The sequence below is a fragment of the Hipposideros armiger genome, unplaced genomic scaffold (genome assembly GCF_001890085.2).
Source record: "Hipposideros armiger isolate ML-2016 unplaced genomic scaffold, ASM189008v1 scaffold_498, whole genome shotgun sequence".
NCBI lineage: Eukaryota > Metazoa > Chordata > Mammalia > Chiroptera > Hipposideridae > Hipposideros > Hipposideros armiger.
The window spans coordinates 938,319-959,388 of record NW_017731848.1 but is presented as its reverse complement, the minus strand read 5'-3'; the positions used below and the strand labels follow the sequence as shown (position 1 = coordinate 959,388).

Genomic DNA, 21,070 nt, shown 5'->3' with positions numbered 1-21,070 from the left:
TAGGGTGCATTTAAGAAAAGTCTCAACCCCCCCCTCCCCAGTTCATATGCTAACTTGACATCCTGCTATTTTCTTCCAGTCAGTCTCATCTTCATATGGAATCAGAGCAGAAGTAAACTCATTTACATGACAATTTACCAACTGCCACTTGATTAATGTTTACATACAGAAAAAAAGAGCTTCATAGGAATAGTGTTCACAAGAAAATTAACACAAGTGATATTGTTGGGAAGTCTTTTAATTTTTATTTATTTATTTTTGTCATAAAGTAAGCTAAGAAAAGGCTCATATGGAGGGTTTTATTAGAAAGTTTTATTATTTCTAGACTCTTAAAGGTACTAAGTAAAATTGATTAAAAAATTTTTTTTCAACAAATGCTACTGTTTACACAAGGGAAATTTATAAATCAATGACTTTTAAAACTCTACTATTCTTGGTCTCTGTTATATCAGACAATTTTACTTCTAAAGATTTTAAATTGTTTTCAGGTTCATTTTCTCATCCAAACTTACCAATGTCATCATCTGTCCTGTCAATTGGGTCCTTCTCCAGGCAGTCTCGAACAATGTCCCTGCTCATCAGGGGATCCGATGCCCTCTCGATGTCTTCTTCATCATCATCATCTTCAGAATCCACTGCAGTTTCTGGCAGCCCACTCAAGTCCATATCACCAGCCTCACTTTCTGTGGCCTTAAAACACACCCCCCAAACATTTAAAAAACTGTTTTAAGTAAATCTTTTGTAACCACAAGAAGAACAAGTTGAGCTCAAAATATTAAATTTTCTATTATATCAATATTTCTGTCACTAAATTGCATGTATGCAGTATCAACAAATATTTATGTACCAGACACTATGTAAAATAAAAGAATTACTTCGACAAAATATGAGTGATTTTATCTCCCATTAAAAGTTTCATTAGGAGTCATGATTTTATCTCAATAATTTTGAATTCTTATCTGAGCTATCATATGGCATTTGAAACATAGTGGAATAAAGAAGAAAAAAATAGTATTTGTTTTCATTCCATTTTTCAAAGATAATGCTTAAGCTAACAATTGATTCCGAGCAATTCCTTCCCCAAAAGATAGGGGTGGATGTATTAATGCCAAGAAGACTGAACCACTTTTCTCCTATTAGATGGTCTTTATGGAAAAGTGAATCACAAATCAAAGGTAACTCAACAAATATGTAAACAAAACATTAACAATTAGTTCTATTATCCCAATGTCTACTCTCCAACTATAAATCAACAAAATGTATAAAAGGCCATATGCTTACAGGTGACACATTCTTTCTTCAATTCCTTAACACAGCTGACTGTATCTCCAATCAAGTTTCAAGTAAACAAGATATACTCTAGTCCTTGAGTATTTTCTTAGTGACTAAAATCACAAATTTCAAAATGGACTTCTGTTGGACCATCTCAAGCTTAGAACAGTTATCCTTTTAGGGCATTCTACAGCCTTTTGTGATTATTATCTCAAATATATGTATATATGTATCATATTGGCCTTATTCGACATTATATACCCAAAATTCACAATCTGCTTAAGCACAATAAGAATGAATTCAAGTAAATATTAACTACATCAATCTTGAATAGCAGAAATGTGTTTTTCCAGATAAAATAGTAAAAAATTTTTATTATTAACTTTGTAGAAAACATATATTATAGCCTATGAACTTCAAATAACTCATAGCCCAGTTGATTTTCAAAGACAATAAAGACATCTTATTTTCAAGAATAGGCAAATACAGATTTAAAATAATCTACACTCTTCTTATAATTTAGTTTGTCAATATTTAAAGAATAAGTTGTATTATTTTCTTATCAACACATCTTCCTAAAATCTTGATTTACATTACAGAACTTAAAATTTAGTCCTACATTTTGAAGCAATACAAACTCATGTTAATATTTTCTAAAGTTGTAACAAAAAAAATTGTTTTTAATCACCTTTTCAGTTTGTTAGGCACAATTTCCTGAACTATTGAGTTGTCGGAAAAGTCATGACATATTTTTTCTGTTTTTTGTTGCAAATATGCGTCATGACTTTTCCGACAACCCAATAAAATACATAAATTATAAGAAAAACCTAAGGTGAAACTAACTGCAGACAAAATACCTAATGAAGGCAGAATAATTAAAAACGGAAAATCTAATGTCTACAAAAGCTCTCTAACTAATGGTCTTAATAAATACTACTTACTGCTTGGTAAGACCATTATGAGCAGATTTACTCCAAATGAGACAGCAATAAGGCCCTGTGACTGAGGCCGAGAGAACCAACTGTGGCACGCTCAGAAACACATCTCCTAATTTAAATTCAGAATTCACAGAATTGTCTCCAAATTCTAGAATAACACTGAAGTAGAACTTGATGTGATGTGGTATGCCAAGGCTGTGACCAGAGAAACGAGGCCACCAATGTTGTCATCACCACCTTATTTCTGAAACCTAGAAATGTGACAATTTGCTAACGCGTGTTCTGATTACATTTTCACCCCAGTCTCATCTTAACATTGAAGATTATTATTCATCACCTTATATTTTCAAATTTACAATCAGTCCTCTATATACACATTCTTTAATATTAGCCTAGGCTGAGGAAGGGACCCTACTGAAGACAGAAATAAAAACGAAAACCTCTTTTAAACAATCTATTGGGTTGTTGGAAAAGTCATGACACATTTTTTGCAATGAAAAACAGAAAAAATACGCCATGACTTTTCTGATAAACCAATATTTATATAACTTAAGGTTTTTATTTAATTTTTAAATATCGAAATAGAAGAGGTGAAAATGTATTTTATATCATACCAAAGAAATCATTACTATCATTTAAATGAATTACATTTAAGTTTTAAATACAACAAAAAGACTTTTAAATGGGAATTGGATTAATCTCTCCAAAACTGAACCCTCCACCCCATTTGGGTAAACGATCATTAGTTGTTTTCTGTCTCTATTATGTATACTCCACTCTTCAAGGAATTATTAATTAAGATAACATTCACTAAACCAGCAACTTGGACTATTATTTTTATTTAAAATAAATATCTATTTTATTTCTATAAATTTCCATTAAATATCTATAAAATACTACAGAATTCCTTTTAACAATACATTTTAAACAGAAGTTGATAACATTTTAGGAATCTACTAATTTCATGTCATCATCTCTTGAACAATGGGATGTTTGGAGACTGAGCGAAGTTCAAGTTGAATGAACACTAACTGGTCTAATGAACAGCATACTAAACTTAAGAAAGGCACTTAACCTCTAAAAAACTAGTTTTATCACTACTGAACTGGGGTTACACCTCGCCATCCATGGAACTATTCTTGGATGGAATCAGGGAAAAGCAGGCCAATTACAGGCTACATCTAAAGTCCCTTCCGCAAGGGGACACATTTTTCATCTCAGGACTTGCATACTTTCTCCTCTCCCCATCCCAGCAATGAGCTCAGCACACAATTTACATTGGCAGAATTTGTCAAAAAAAAACCCCAAAACCAACCAAATACCCTAATCCCTTCATACTGTAAAACAAATTTCTTTCAGGCTAACTGCACCCATTAAATTCTGGCTAGATGGCTCAAACAATAATTATTAAAAAAAAAAGTGATTCTTTTTTTGAATGACTACAATGTATCTAACACTGCCTGTGATGTTTTTAATACATATTAATTAACTTTCGTATCAATTCGACAAATTACGATTATTACCCCTATTTTTCCGGTGAGAAAACACTAAGGAAAATTAAATAAATTGTTCAATGTGAACAAAACAAAATAAAACCCACTAATTGTGCCAGGGCTCAAAACGTGTTCGGATCAACACAAACTCCTAAATACTTTGCACTATAATCCTTGGTCAGTTTTCTGAATAGGCTGCCTTCGTAAAGAAAATAGTTAAAATATAATAATATACTTTTTTTTTTTTTTTTTTTTTTTAGCTGAGCCATCCTGCTACCTGTTGGCAGCTCAGCGGCTGCTCAGCTCGGGCTGGACTCGAACTGCTGTTGCTCAGAGCTCAAACTCTTGAGCGAGCTCTTAACCAACTGAGCCACTCGGCCGGCCCTTAAAATATGATAAAATGTTTTCTGCTTTCCTAAGTCATAAAACATGAAATGTTTAAAAATATGTATTTGTGTATAAACATAAACAAAACACTTGCTATTTCCTAGCTTCCTCCAAACTACAATATTACTAAGAGCTTCTCTAAAGCTCTAGTGAAGGGTTCATTTAACTAAAATAAAAATAACTACTACACGTTTTATCATTAACTACTAAAAATCATTTACAAAAAAATTTGTGTATTAAATATTCCCCACACACCTCCATGTTCAAGAGGGTTGCTTAGTAAGTATTCTTGATGTAAATGAGTTTTCTGCAGAATTTCAAACATACATATTTAACCCAAGTAGCACCTAAGTCAGACCCTGAAATAAATTTAGGCTAGAAAGTTAAACTGAATACTAATGCTTATACTAATTTAACTGAGACTAACAAAGTGAGTAGGAACTGCAGACAAAACCATGTACATGTAGAAAGTATGAAAATATATTTGGAAATAAGTTTAATGCTTGCATTAATCTTGTTTGTGTATCATAATTTATGTTGTTCCTATTTTTATATTATCAATGTTTTTTTAAATAGACTTTAAAAATATGTATATGCATAAAACAGACAAACGATTCTTTAAAGCTCTTAATGCAGACTGTTGGGTTTTCTTTCCAAAAATTATAATCCTAGTAGGTGTAAGAATGTCTATCTATAAATATTTATTATAAGAAAGTCTGTGGTAATTAGATAGAAAAAAATAGTTTCATAATTAAAGCCTCATATGTTCAATTACTAATATGTTTTAAATATTTTATTTAAGGTGTAGACATTTGTGTGTTCTCTTCTGCTAATTACCTACTTTTGTCCTTTGACTATTGTTATATTATGAGCTGAGTATTTTTCTTATTAATTTGCATAAGAGAGTTATATTCTAACTTTAAATCTTTGTCTCAATTGATCTCTTAATTATTAAATTTTTTCATCATACATTATGCTAGTAAGAGTTTGCTAACTCTTGGAATTTGATTTTAATTATGATATAAAGTGAGACTATAAAATGACTCCCCCACGCCAAAGACCATTTATTGAATAACCAACCCATCACTTTCTTGATAGATTTAGCAGGCGTCCTCTATTAATTACGATGTCCTTACACATGAGTTCTGTTTTGCTTGAACTCTGTTCTATTGAGCTGTGTATTTTTGTACACTAATTCCAGTCCACCTAAGCCACGGCTCTGATAATCACACCATTTAGCCAGGACCATGATGGGACTTGCATTTTCTCATATCATCAACTTAGGCATTCTGCTTTCTATCACCAACAGCCTCCTACTTTTCTTGCTTGTTTCCTCTTCCACAGGTTTCCACAGTAACCCTTTTTCAATTCAAGCACGATCTTCATCTTCAGTGTTTAACATTCTACTACTTTCTATATCTAGCTCTCACACCTCTAATCTTCCCTAGTCTAATATGTCAGCCACATTCATTAAACACATCTTTACTGACTGCCTATGACCTTCTCGCACTACACTAGGCTCGAAAGAGAAGAGAGACAAGAGAGAGAAGTTCCCTGCCTTCTTGAGGCTGTCATTCTGGTAGGCAGACAGGACAACATAGAAAGTAATCATCATTTCAATTAAAATCTAAATAAAAGGATTAGCCAGTAAAGGAACCAAAATGTAGGACCTACTTTTTGGAGGAGAATAAAAAAAAAAAGCTATCAGAGAAGATGGTATTTGAAAATGAAAGCAGAAAAGAAAAAAAAAAAGGATCACGCTAGGAGAACACATTCCAGGCAGAAGGCATGCCAAAACAAAGCTGTGCAGTCAGAAAGAGCCTGGCTGATTGCTCCATCCATCTTTACATTACACTCATTTAAGAAAACTTCAGTCCAGGGCGAGGCCAAAACTTTGCTTTCTTTGTGTGGAGAAAATTACTTTACAGGGCAGAAGGATATCACTCTGTATTTGAGGGCTCTAACTCAATTGAGCCTCCATTGCTTTGGTCAATTTGCTCTCCTACTCTTTGAAACTACTATTTCAAAAAGTCTCTCCTTAAAACACTCTACCCGCCCATCCTCTTACTCTCAATGCAACTCTTCAGAGGGGAAAATAGAAGCCATCAGATAGAAACTCCCTCCACTCCCAAACTCCCCACTGCAAACCTATCATGATATGTCCCTGTTAAAACAAAGGAGGGTTTCTTTCCTTAAAGCTAGTCATTCCACTTTGCTCCTGAATTCCTCTCCTCCCACCCTCTCAGAAAAATTATTCAACGCTTTTCTTTCTCGTACAGCGCATTTAATTTCAACCTCCCTGTTTGTGTCCATCTCCAGCCATCACTTCAATGTGACAGCTTTCTCCTAAGTCAGAACTGTACAAAGATTAAATGGGCTGCCATGGGCGAAAACTGTCCATCCCTGGGATTGTTGAAGAATAAACTGGATGCTTAATTCATAGGAAAATAGTAGAGAATTCAAATACAAGGTTGGTCACTGAACCAAGTGCAGATGTGGGTTTTCTTCTCACCTTAAGAATTTCTGATTTAAAGATAATAGATATGGTCTTCTGGGAATCTCTAGTAAATGTTAAATTTTGAAGTAGACTCAGGGGGTTATCACTTTGCAAGGGGTGTAAAGGTCTAATCATTATGTTGTTTTGAACATAACAACTAATAATTTAAAAAAATGTTAAGTTTTGAATAGCCAATAACTAACTCCTTGGATACATCTGTGGATTTCTCCTTATAAAGGATATAAACTTATAGGTTATATGCCTGTCATCGAGTTTGAAATGAATAGCCTTGAAACTCAACTAAAATGAATCAAAATAATACACAGGGATCCTCTTTTCCATCTACATCCCAATATAAAGCCAGACTGCAGGCTGCAAGCTCCAACCATATCAGAGCAGTTTGGAGCTCACACCCACAGTCCGAATTTTCAGACTTCTGATGGCAGCTGGGGACAGTAGAAGAACCATCAAGATTTTCCTCATGAACTTACCCCAGCCTACTCAAGGTAATAACACATAAAGCTAGAATTCCCCTCAGAATATGCTTCAGTAAATTACAGAAACAACTGACTTCATTCTTATAAATGTACCTTCTAGGAGTTCCATTCAAGTTTGCATATACTTGAAGAAAGCAGTGATAACTGCTACAACCTCAGGCTGTGTTCCCACTACTGATCTTTAAAATGTATAGTCATCTCAAAGCTTAGAAGACAAGGGCTCTATCGTAATGTTTACATGTATATAAACTAAAGCACAGCTTTTATTTATACCGCTCATTGTCCTATTATAAGGGATACTCGTGAATAAATGTTAAATCAACTTCTAAAAATAGGCAGTATAGGGATAGGGGGAGCAGAGTAAATTTACCCTGAGTACCACCTTTTCTTCAGCTAACATTTGAAAATAGGATTACTTCCAAAAGATTTAATTACAAGTAAACACTTAATGCATCAAAGTAGAAATTTGAAAAGTTACTTTAAAGAGCCAGATTAACTATATTTCTTACTGCAAAATAATAAATTCTTAATCACCCAAGAATCTGCAAATAACTATTTGTGGCTATCAATTATTAGTCAGTATGCTCTCTATGATACCCTTGAATTATCGGAAAGTGTGTACCTAATATAATACCTCCTTAAAACAGAATAAATTTTCTAAGATCTACTTAAATTTAGGACTTACATATGTTTTGCTCTGATGGTATTCTAATTGTTTAGTTACTTTTTTGTTTTAAATAGAAACTTAGCATTGCCTAAATACATTAACAATCCCGAAACACCATAATGTTTCTAAAGAAAAGTATTTTTATCATCATCTTATATCACAATTCCCAAGAAACCAAAAATTACACTTTGTAAAGTATTATGTTCTTTTTGTTTGAAACCATCCCAAATCTCTAATTAGTAGTAAGTATTTAAAGACCTCCCCCTACGCCTCCCAAAGGACCTTCTTTGCATATTTTGGTCAGTTTTCCAAAATTTGCATTTTCTAAGCCAATGAATTATTCTTTAACAATTAAAATTATTTTGCTTTTAAAACATTTTTTGAATTCCATATTTCTAGTTTCTTTTCTATGTATTCATCGGTATTGTAAAAATTTATTTTAAACATGTAACATCTATAGGTAATAGAAAAACAAAAGTGCAAGAAAGACAATTCAATGATCCAGTCTTAACAATCTCTTCCTTTTGTCATACTCAAGACTTTAGTAAGAAAAACTTATAAAAGCTTAATTTTGCAGTTTTCCTTACAGTTTTAGTCATAAGAATCATAAACTTAATACATCTATAGTCAAATTAACAAAATATTTATAAAGTCAAGAGAAATATTTCCATTGTAACCACTCTATTGAATTTTTCTGGTAACTGGTAACAGCAGAGACAAATACAATTAGATAGTAGTTCTACTTCCTCAAACAAACATACAAAACATGCTATATGTCTGTGTGAAGTATAAATATTAACGTTTCATGTTCACAGATGCACATATGTTATACACACATATATTTACTTTATAGATTCTATCAATAGTCATAGAATTCCTTGGAATACATGAAAATGAAGCAAAAGGCAACAAAAACATCCTTCTTACCTGGTAGATATCAGAAAGACTGCTGCTCCCAGAATCGCTAGTGATGCTACATCCTGAGTGGCTAGAGGAAACGTGGGTCACCTGTGGGTGGAGACTATCAGTAAGGTGGAGTTTTGTGAAATCTGCAGGAAGCTATGGAAGGAGCAAGAAAAACTAGGATTACTATTTGAATCAAGAACTCCAAGAAGGCATTTAAAAATTGTATTATACTCTACATCATTTAGGCAAAAATAGTATCCTTTTTTTTTTAAATCAGAAATTAGTAATAAATATCATCCTATTTACCAAAAATCACAAAACAAATTTTCAAAGTTTATGGACATTCAATGAACCTTAAATAATACTAAATTCAATACCTAAATAAGTGAGTTTGGTGATTAAGATTAACGTGGGTAAGCATTTAATTCAAAGAGCTGAAATCTTCAAATTACACACCAATGAGAAAATTAATTTATTATTTGCTAGCCATCACAAATGCAACTTTATGACAAAAAAACACCTAAATAAGAAAACAGATTTGAAGTTTTTATGTGCCCAAATGATGTGTAAAGATTATTTTTAAAAATGAGCATCTCAGAATCAATGAAGTAACTATACTAGGCTCTATGGAAAAACAGAGGAATGTTCTCAAAGAACTTAGAACTGAGAAAGTTATTGACAACACTTATCTATCTATACACATACACATAAATATTATGTTTCTACTTGTCCATGCTTAAACCCTAAATAAATATAGCCTCTACTGAACAGATTCACTCAAGTTTCCCTCAAGCGCTCCCACCACTCCCCCATATAGTTGAGAAAATGCATTGAGATCGGAAGCATTCATACATTTGCCCACTCAACAAGTATTTACTGAGCCCATTTACTATGTACTAGTCAGTGAATAAGACACTAAGAAAATATTGCACTTAACAATCTTGCACTCTTATAAGTCATTACCAATTCTTTTGAATTAAAACAAGACACTATCTATAATATCACATTTATTATACTACTGGCCTACAGTACATATGACATTATAAAATATATGCTAACTTGACATCATGCAAAACTAAAAACTTTCTCTTTCCTGTCTGCATATCGGTCCTATTTAGCTGTTTGATAATAATAAATATATAGACTAACTATTAAAATAAAACTTAAATAAGAGTTTACCTTAGCAACCTTGCCCTTTTTCCTTTTGACCCCATCCCTTCTCTCTCTCCAAAAATAAGATGCCATCCCAAAAATTAGAATAAGCCTCACAAGAGAGGTGACTCAGGTTTATGACAATGAACAACAGGTTTTGAAATATCAAAGTTCCCAACAAAGAGCCAAAATGTATTTACATCCCACAATCATTCAGACCTAACTTAATAGATTATGCTATTTAGTAATATTTAGTATAGTCTGTACAGAAATACATGGGGCATACGATGAGACGCCAAATAAGCGGATAAAAACACAAATGTTGGAGGAGCTCAGAGAAGTAAGATGTTTATTCAAATGTGCAAAATCATTACAAACATGATATATCTCAGCAAGAGTCTTTTTTAAAAATAATAATTGAAGATGTGAACTATTTAGGAAAATAGTAATTTTCCTATAAGGGATAGGTAAATACCTCTAAATTAAGAATTTATATGTTTTATTCATTATGTGGGATACAGAAATATTTACAGGATTCCTTCAGGAACATTTGAAGACAGAAGATGCATTAATGACTATGATTTTACACGTAGTTCAGTGATAAATAGTAGCTACTCCAATAATATGTTCAAAGCCATGATAAACAGCCTTCATCATCCTAGCTACATTCCCATTTAATTCAGTCACTCACAGCAGAAGGCAACTGGGAGGGCATTGCTCAATGGCTCAGTGATTCTAAAAGGCATCGATCGATATGTGTAATTACAGAACCACAAACTGATTTCTATTGATTATCTTTTATAGACATGACTCAGGTTGATATACGCCATATAGTATGATTTTTACAAATTCACTTATAAATATGTCAAATGAAGATATAACTTTCTAATGAATTTTTACTCACTAAACAATTATTTATTCAAGTCTCATAGGACTCTCGTGTCTTCAGTATCCATCAGCTGACCATCTTTCCTGACTAAGAATTCACTGTGTGGAAAGCACGAGGAGCTCTAAGATCTCTAAATCTAATAGAAGAGACATGGATTCAGCCTGTACATAGACCACAATCTATTCATCTATGCTACTTGCAGCCACAAACACCAGGATTACGTGGTTATGTTAAGCTAAGAACCACAACAGCTGTCTAAAGAGAGAAGAAATATTTTCACTCTTAAGAACTCAATTCTATTTTATAAATATTTATTGAGTATCTGCTGTATCAGATACTCTGTTAGGAACAGGGAATAGCAATATCAAGGTGAATAAGACATTTCCAATTCCAAATCTAACTAATATTACCCAAAAAGTCATTAAAATAGATGTTACGCACAATGGAAAAATAAATCATAGTTTTATAAAAACGGATTTTTACCTCCCCAACATCCTCTGTTTTTGCAGAAGGGCATGAAATGAAGTTATATTAAAATAGATGCCGTGTTTAAGAAAGCTTAAAATTTTCCTTCATAGATTGGGATAATTACCAACTAAACTGTATGGACAGTTACACATCAGCCAAGCTTATGAAATGCGAGCAAGTGTGGAAGTTGTTCCCATAAGAGAAAGGAGTGTGAAATGCACTGATCAGCCTCAGTCACAGCACTCAAATAGAACAAGACTGAGCCCATGCCTCGGGGAAATGGGTCAGGAGGGAAATGGACTCCATAGGGATTGGGAGTGAGAGAGCCAAACACTGGTGCAGGCACCCACATTTAAACCTGAGAGCAACAGGGGAACATAGAACCCCTAGGGCAGCGGTTCTCAACCTTCCTAACGCCGCGACCCCTTAATACAGTTCCTCATGTTGTGGTGACCCCAACCATAAAATTATTTTCGTTGCTACTCTATAACTGTAATTTTGCTACTGTTATGAATCGTAATGTAAATATATTTTTGTTTTCCGATGGTCTTAGGTGACCCCTGTGAAAGGGTTGTTCGACCCCCAAAGGGGTGGCGACCCACAGGTTGAGAACCACTGACCTAGGGAAACAGTAACTCATGTCTGCGTAAAATACACACAAAAAAGGGGCACAGCATGCCAAAAACAAAGAGATTCACTTATTCCAAACTTTGTAAAATTTAGAATATTTAAATTACTATCAGTATGCTATCAAATTTCAGATTAAAATGGGGCTATGAATTGTGCTTTGACTTTAGACACAATTTATAACAAAAATTCTGTTCAAAAAATATTTTATGAAACTGGTACTATATATATCAGGTTGTTGGAAAAGTCATGACGCATTTTTGCAGTGAAAAACATAGAAAAAATACATCATGACTTTTCCAACAACCCAATAGCAATTACCTAAATAAAATTAAATAGTAACTAAAGGGGAAATTAACATGTTTTATTCATTTTGATCTTGAACACCAATATTTTACAGCAAAAGAATCTCTTATATTTTTCTTGTCATTTACACATTTTTATTTTAATATTTGATTATATGAATGTGTTACTTGTCATATTTTTCCTGGCTAAAACAACCTATATTCCTAAAAATACAATACTTGTGAATCACAGTTGTAATAAATGACTGTTAGGCAAATGATTGAATCACAGTTTAATCATAAACACTACTAACTAGATAACAAACAAGGGTAATATTTAAATCAGATTCTTAAATGCATCAAGTAAGCATAAACTTAAAATTAATCAGTTTTGTTAATCTAGGTATTAATTGTATGATATATTGTTTTGTTTTCTTTTTTGCAAGAAACTAGGAGGCTACAACAATTAGCTTTAAACATGAAGCACTACACAAAAGACTTAAGTCTCATACATGAACAGTCATTTGATAGTCTTTGATTCATTTATTAATCTAATGATTGGCATGTATAAAATGACTAGCTAATAAACTCTATTTTGAACATAAATGCAATGAGTGTGAATGCCTTGTAGTTTCTGACACTGAATAAATACATTGTTGAACTGGTAAAATTCCTCAAAGCGGTAATAATGTAATAGAGACTAGGGTGGCTGGCCTTCTTCCCGGCCAAGACTTCATTACCTTCACGTTTTCAAGCTCTATGAGGGAGAGTCAGTATATTACTGGACATGTAATGGAAATGTAATAGCTTCATGTTCCACAATGCATTATTATCAACAGTGCTGAGAAATGCAATCATTAAAGAAAACAAAAAACAAAAAAATACTGCAACCATCAGTTGAAACTTATTTAACTAAAAATTTCCCAATTAACCTCAGAATCACTTTCTTTCAATAAATAGTTAAAATAGAACACACAAGGTTTGGGATGATTGTTGGAATCTATCCAATCGTTCCTAGCAGCTTATTTTGATTAACACTACCTAAGGTAAACTAAATATCACACTTAGTGACTAAAAATTAAGAATTTACCCAAATTAATATTGTTTTCCCCATATCATCACTGGAGTTAAGTGAGTCATCTTTACGCTCACATTTGAAAGCTCTGCAAGGAAAAGTTGGTATATTACTGGACATATTTCCTATTTTTCTTTGAGGGGTTAGTGAAAATACAGTCCCCTGTATTTTCCATTCATTCTTCATGTATCGAAACCTGTGTTGTGAGGAGTAAATGAATGGCTGAGCCTGAAGCACTGAGAGTAGGGCCTGACACACAGAAGCCACTATAGAAGTGTTAGCTGTAAACTGTCGCAGGCCAGGCTCTGTGAAAGACACAGGTCCTTTCCAGCTCTGGAATTCCTGTAGCTGGAATCTACTCCTAAGGCCAGATTCCACTGGGTGACTGAGTTACTCTCAGAAAGGGCTTTAGTGGCCAAAGTCATCCAGCTACAGATAACTATTCCCTTACCCACTTTACAACTCAAGTTATGTTTTAAAAGAAAATTCATATTTTCTTTCTCTCCAAGTGCACACATACACACACTTAGCATTTTTATTTTACTGCTGATCTTTGCAGATACTACTAGATCCTGTTCTGACCTTCTCAGAGCTAGTTCTATCTACAGTTTGAAAACGCAGGAATATTATTTTATTATTTGGTACTTCATTTTAAAGACCACTTTTTAATATGGTGAACTTTCATTTCTTTAAATCATATTTCTTTAAGAACACCAGAAAAAGTAAACATTTGGACTCCTGAATATTATTCATCAGAAGTAACTTATGCTTCCCTTATACCCCCTTAAAATATGCTTTAGATGCAGTACTCATCCTGGAGTACTTCATCCATCAGTATTCACAAAGGAAAGAGAAAGATTTTTGCACAGTATACAATTTCTTTTGTTCATAAATATATATATAAAGGCAAGAAACCAAGTTTTCCCCAAAGTGTTATGAGGTAATTTAATAAACAGATAAATCTAATAATATTTCTCATTAAAATTCATGTAGACATTTTTAAATGTTGACATGACTAAGCTTTACAGGAATGGTTTCACAAACGTTTGCTTTACGTCTACTAGAGAAACCAGCCAAAAATAAATTTGTAAGAATTTTAACATTCTCCCACCTTCCTACCAGCCTCAAAAGACATAAGCCTCGTTTTAAAGATACATGGAGTTATCTTCTGGTCAACTTCTTCCTTAGTCAGGCAAACTTGAGCAAGTTAGTTAACTTCTGTGTACCTTAGTTTCTTCCATAAAATGAATATAACATAATACAATGACTAATTGAAATAATCATGTGACCTATAGACTGTACCTTACAGAACCTCTCTCTTCTCTTCTTTTTCATTACCTCTGTCATTTTTAGGTCAGACATTTTTTCAAATTCAATTAAAAAAAAACTAACTGAATTTTGACACTATCATACCTAATATTACCACTATAGTAGTTTACTTATATATATATATATATATATATATATATATATATATGCCCCCCCTAAAATTTATATTTTACATTTTAAATAAATCATATATTTGTATGGAGGGACTCACTGCTTAGAATACTACACTAAATTTTGCAAAGTAATAGCCTCATTGTTGTGATATGCTTAGGGTACAATTACTCTCTTTTATAAACTTCTAAATTTCCATAGCTAAGAATTCTCTCAAAGTGATAGTTTGTGCTTTTGTGTGTACAGTCTTATGTTTGACTGCAAAAGCCTCCAAACTCGTCTTTTATTTAGCCCAGACACATGCTGCCAACTCGGTGTGGTTTAACCACAAAACATTATTCTTGCCACTGTAAGCACACTGCTTCTAAGGACAGTCTGAACAGAAACACCACGGTGAGGGGGCAAGTGCAAATGTGATCATGCTTTATTTCAAAAATTCCTTGCTACTTCTTACATTAAAATAATGTTCTAGAGAGATCTGTAACAGAGAGAACTTGATATTGATAAGAGCTTATATAGATGAATATTGCACATGCCTTTCTGTCCAAATATAAACTTCTACGTGTTACAATTACCTACTGAAATGTGGCCATGACCTAGCCCTCTCCCCAGGGAAGAAAGGTCACCCTCGTGTTTTTTAGAATCACTAACACATAAATAAATCATAAATTTCATTGGCTGTAATTGGGCAAATTATAGTCTATTTAAAAATTCCTACATTTTTGAACTAGGGATATTTTAATACAAATACAACTAGGTACCTAAGACTCCTCCTGAGGAAAATGAACAGTCAAAACCAGGAAATTGACTGAAAGGCTGTCAGTCACATGATTGATGTTTTCAAGAAAAAACTTTTAGAAAGCCTTCTATTGGATGTTAAAAGAAAGCACTGAATAAAAGGAAACCCACATGAACTTCACTGCAAAACAGAAAAGTGGAACCCTTTAGTACGATGAGAAAGTGTATGATCCTATTTAAGCACAGTATATTCCAAAAGGTAAGGCTATGCCCCATTTTTCACAAACAAGGCACTAAGACCACCCAGATACCAGTTACTATGTGCCAGGCCCTATTCTAACTACTTGCAGACATACTATTGTAGCTCATTTAATTCTTACAATAACTTTATGAAGTAGGTATTATTATGAACATATTGGATAGCAGGAAACTAAAACACAGAAAAGTTAAGTGATTTGTACCAAGACCGCACATAGATTACAGTCCTGGAGGACTGGCTCTGAAGCACACACACTTCAGTATTAATTTGTAATGTATTTATTAATTTATTAGGTGACTTAAAAACTCTCATGGATATTGATGAAATGGTCAAATGGTTGTTTATGTCAATTTATTAATATAGTTGCTTAAACAAATTTCAAAATCATACAGAAAAATGTTAATTTAAAATAATTTCTTACTCTTACTTTCGTAAAACAAATTTATTAAAACTTTATATCTGCATCACCAACATCAAAGACTTTGACATCACACTTTTTGAGTCATCCACCAGAATAGTCATTCTTTCTAAATTATTTGAGATGCACCATTGTTTTGAACTATATGTGATACTGTACTATTAGGAATGTTGATTTTTCATTTGTCTGGCAGGTTCTTTACATACAAAATCATTTACTATTTACTTTATAAACTAATCTTTAAAAAGTTATGGTAAAAAAAAAAGTTATGGTGACATCCTGTACTTACAAATTTGAAACCACATATCCAGGAATCATTAAATCTGTGCAAACCATGAAACTTCCTTAACCTCTTTACATCAGTATCACCATGTGCCCCTATAAACACTCCAAGCTAGCACTGCTTGAGGTCATTTCTGCTTTGTGTTCTTTAATGAAGAGTACTTCCTTGGCTTTCTTTGGAAAAAGGTAAAATATATTCAGAGAACCTCATAATATAAGGGATAGAAGCAACTCCTTTTCTGCTAGTTAACTTTGGCAGAAATAAAGCCTTGCCTGATATATAATTTCTCTAACATTTGACAAGCAGAAAAAAACTATGCACACATATATACAGAGCTAGTTATAAGATCATCAACTAAGTTTATAACCTTAAAGAAGACAGCTGGCATAGTGAGAGATGTTCTATAATTAATATCAGAACCATTGAAAGTTTGTCATCTGAAAGATAGTTGTATTTTTTAAAATTAAAATGTTTACACTTGGGACCTAAAAGAAAACAACTTATTTATATAATTTTCCACAGAAATACTGAGGTAATTTATTAATTATCATGTACATATGGCCAAATAAAATGTCCTGTTGCCTGTTAAGAAACACAGTTTTATGATGTTTTTCAAGTGACATCCACACCATCTCACCCCAAACAAATACACAACATATAATCCCCTTTTCCTTTTTCAATTTATTTGCAACCATCAATAACCACTGATCTGAAAAGCACACATTTCTCCAAGGGATTCCAAAGAATTTCTAGATCACTCAGTCCAAGAAATTTTCAATAAAAAACATGGCAACTGTTAGCACTGAGTCGGGTAATTTAAAAATCCTCTTCTGGGGATGGAGAAAGATATTCCATGCAAACAGAAATGAAAAGAAAGCTGGGGTAGCCATACTTAGACAAAATAGATTTTAAAACAAAGGCTACACCAAGAGACAAGGGTACGACATAATGTTAAAGGGATCAATCCAACAAGAGGATATGATTAACACTTATAAACATCTATGCACCCAATATAGGAGCACCTAAATATATATAGCAAATATTAACAGGCATAATGGAGACATTGACAGTAATACGATAATAGTAGGAGACTTAAATACCCCACTTACATCAATGGATAGATCATCCAGACAAAATCAACAAGGAAACATTGGCCTTAAGGGACATATTAGAATAGATGGACTTAATAGATATGTACAGAGCACTCCATCTACAAACAGTAGAATACAAATTATTTTTAAGGGCACATGAACATTGTCTTGGATGCATCACGTATCTCAAATTTAAGAAGATTGAAATCATATCAAGCATCTTTTACAACCATAATAATATGAAACTAGAAATCAATTGTAAGAGGAAAACTGGAAAAAAACACATGCTGAACAGCATGCTACTAAACAACCAATTTAGTCAGTGAAGAAATCCAAGAGGAAATAAAAAATACTTTGAGACAAATGAAAATGGAAACAACCCATGAAACACAGAAGCCTTTCTAAGGAGGGAGTTTATACCAGTATAGGCCTATCTCAAGAAATATGAAAAATCTCAAATAATTTAACCTTACACATAAAGTTAGAAGAAATAATCAAGACCAGAGAAGAAATTAATGAAGTTGGAGACCTCAAGCTCCCTAATTTCAAACTATATTACAAAGCTATAGTAATCAAAACACTATGGAACTGATACAAAAACACACACAGATCAATGGAACAGAATAGAGAGCCCAGAAATAAACCCACGCTTATACAATCACTTAAATTTACAACAAAGGAGGCAAAACATACAACAGGGAAGTCTCCAATAAGTGATGATGGAAAAACTGGATATCTACATGCAAAAAATAAAACTGGACTACTTTCTTACACCATATACAAAAACAACTTCAAATGGATTAAAGAGTTAAATGTAAGACGTGAAGCCATAAAACTCCTTGAAGAAAACATAGGCAGTGAACTCTTTGATATCGGCCTTAGAAATATATTTTTGGATGTGTTTCCTCAGGCAAGGGCAACAAAATAAAAAAATAAATAAAATAAACAAATGGGGCCACATCAGACCAAAAAGTTTTTGCACAGAGAAGGAAACCATCAACAAAATGAAAAGGCAACCTACTGAATGGCAGAAGATATTTGTAAATGATATATCTGATAAGAAATTAATAGCCAAAATATATAAAGAACTTATACAACTCAACGTCAAAAGAAAATAATCCAAGTCAAAAATGGCTAGAAAACCTGAATAGACATTTCTCCAAAGAAGACATGCAGACGGCAAACAGACAAACATGAGAAGATGCTCAACCTCACTAATCAGCAGGGAAATGCAGGCAAAAACCACAATGATATCTCACCTCAAACCTATTAGAATGGCTATCTAAAAGACAAGAAACAAGTGTTGGCAAGGGTGTGGAGAAAAGGGAAAACTGGTGTACTGCTGGTGGGATTGTAAATTGGTGCAGCCACTATGGAAATCAGTACTAAGGTATATAAATGTCAAATCACTACGCTGTACACCTGAAACTAATATAATACTGTGTATCAACTATCCTTCAATTAAAAACAGCTTTATATTCCAGAATAGAAAAAAAAATCCTCTTCTGGGTAGCATTTCACCTATTTAAATTCCAAACTCCTTTGTGTATTTTCTCTATATGTTGGTAATAATTACTGCCATTATTTTGAGGACAAGTACTATGTAATAAGCAATGTGCTAAGTATTTGATGTCTGTTTGTTCTAACACTTACAAAGAGACCAGATGCCGCATTTAATTACTGAAGAAATGGAAGCTCCAACAGCTCGAATGACTCGTCCAAAGCCATCAAGTAAAAGGTCCTAAAACCTACACACTTTTTACTTTGTACCCTGACTTTAGATATTCATTATTTGGGGCTATATTCTAACCCAATGTCTGCACTCACCTTCTCCCCTATTTAAACAGTACACATTTTAAAGAAACTTTACACTAATATAACCATAGCTGCAATTTCTAATGCAAAAACCAACCCAATAAATATATATATTTTTGCAAGATTTGTGATTGTCTATTTAGTAATATAAATAACATTCTACAGCTGATCAAACTTGAGTTATCAGTCTCTTGTTTTCCAAGACCAAGTATGATTGGTGCTATGAACGTAGCAATCCCTGGAGAGGGCGGGGAGGTGTTGGTATACCAGAAGACAGTTCTATGACCAACTAGACAACAACTTTGATGAGCTCCAAAGGGACTGTGCTTAGTTATCCCAGCCATACAAATGCTCAAGGGAATATGGAGTTAGGCAAATAAGTGTTTAAAGTCAAGGAAAATGATTGCTATGGGATCCATGGAGGACCCTAAGCTGTCTTCTTTTTGAACAAAAATAAACAGCTGGTTTGGAAGAAAGCCTCCCACAGAATTAAAAACATTAATCCACAAGTAATTTTTAACTCTAAAAATTATAAAAGGTACCTTACATCCATATGCAAATATACTTAGGCCTCTTTACAATAAAATACATAAAATGGCCAAGACTGGCTACTAGTCACCAATGTCCTCTTCTTCTAGGGAACACGGCTGGACTACGTTTCCCAACTTCCCTTTCAGTTACATATATGCCAATCAATATGATTGAGCTCAAGTCTTTGGAGTATGAACACACAGAAGTGATGTATGCCATTTCTACACCTTATAAAAAATGTTCCAAAAGACCTGCCATTATCTTTCTCCTTGCATCAAGAGAGTCTCTGTTTGAAGACAACAGAAGCTTTGCATTAAAAGTAAAACAACTGCCATAATCTGAAGGTCCTCAGTCTCATAAAAGTTAGACAACTGAAAAAAAAAAAAAAAAGTAAGACAACTGAGCCACAAAGTGGAGGGCCTGGACCCGAATCACTGCTCAGAAGGGAACTGTCCACTAAAAAGTGATCAAAAGTTCTTGCTTTGGATTGTCTGCAAAAGAGAAATAAACTTCTATGGTGTTTGAGCCATTATATGCACTTTTGTTTGGCTTGGTACAACAGCTAATGCTATCTTAGTTCATACAAATACTATAATAATTTTTGTGACCTATTTGTGAAACATCTTCCACAATGAAATTCTAAATTCCTTAGGGAGAAGTAGGGAGGGCTCTGAAAACATCCTGACCTTATGGTATTGCATGCAATTTGAATAAAATAAGTATTAGAGTTTCTTATTCAGTTAGACACATTTATTGAAAACCCACTTAATGCCAGTATGTCAGGCACTACTCCAGGTTTTCTAAAAATAGCAGTAAGTAAGATAAACTCCCTGCTCTCCTGGATGTTACAACTTGTGAGTGGAGACAAATAATAATAATAAAAGGGTAATGAAGAAAACTGTCTAATAGTTGTAAGAACTGCATTCAGCAAAGATTAAGAGAGACATGTGGTAGAAAGTGAATAAATAGCTAGGGAAGATCTAAGATGTGATATTGAGATGAGGAAATTATTTTTTATACTCTCACTTATTTCCTAAATTTTTAAAACATGAATATATATTAATTTTTAAAAATAAATATTTAGGAGTCATTACACATAACTTAAATAGAAAAAGGTGTTTATTATGACTTATATCAAGAGGCTGTCAACCTAACAAGGACATTGTAGTTTGTCTCGATGGATGTACCACAGGTAGTGACTCAGCTGTGAAGCTGTGTCTATTCTAAGTTATCATTAATGGGCACATTGGCTCTATAACTTTATTTACTGAAGATCCTACCCCATTCCTCATCTCTCTCTCTCTCTCTCTCTCTCTCTCTCTCTCTCTCTCTCTCTCTCTCTC

The 21,070-nt window shown here is 33.3% G+C and overlaps 1 protein-coding gene across 11 annotated transcripts in view; it reads right to left on the bottom strand.

The window, feature by feature from the left end:
• The window catches only part of RAPGEF2 (Rap guanine nucleotide exchange factor 2), a 245,736-nt gene that overhangs the window by 52,468 nt on the left and 172,198 nt on the right, over window positions 1-21,070 (bottom strand). For all 11 annotated transcript variants that reach the window (XM_019667499.1, XM_019667502.1, XM_019667503.1 and 8 more), the window contains 2 exons: window positions 8,679-8,810; window positions 513-690 (listed from right to left, as the gene is read on the bottom strand). In XM_019667499.1, the coding sequence (XP_019523044.1) occupies window positions 513-690; window positions 8,679-8,810 (310 nt within the window). The remainder of the gene's footprint in view (window positions 1-512; window positions 691-8,678; window positions 8,811-21,070) is intronic.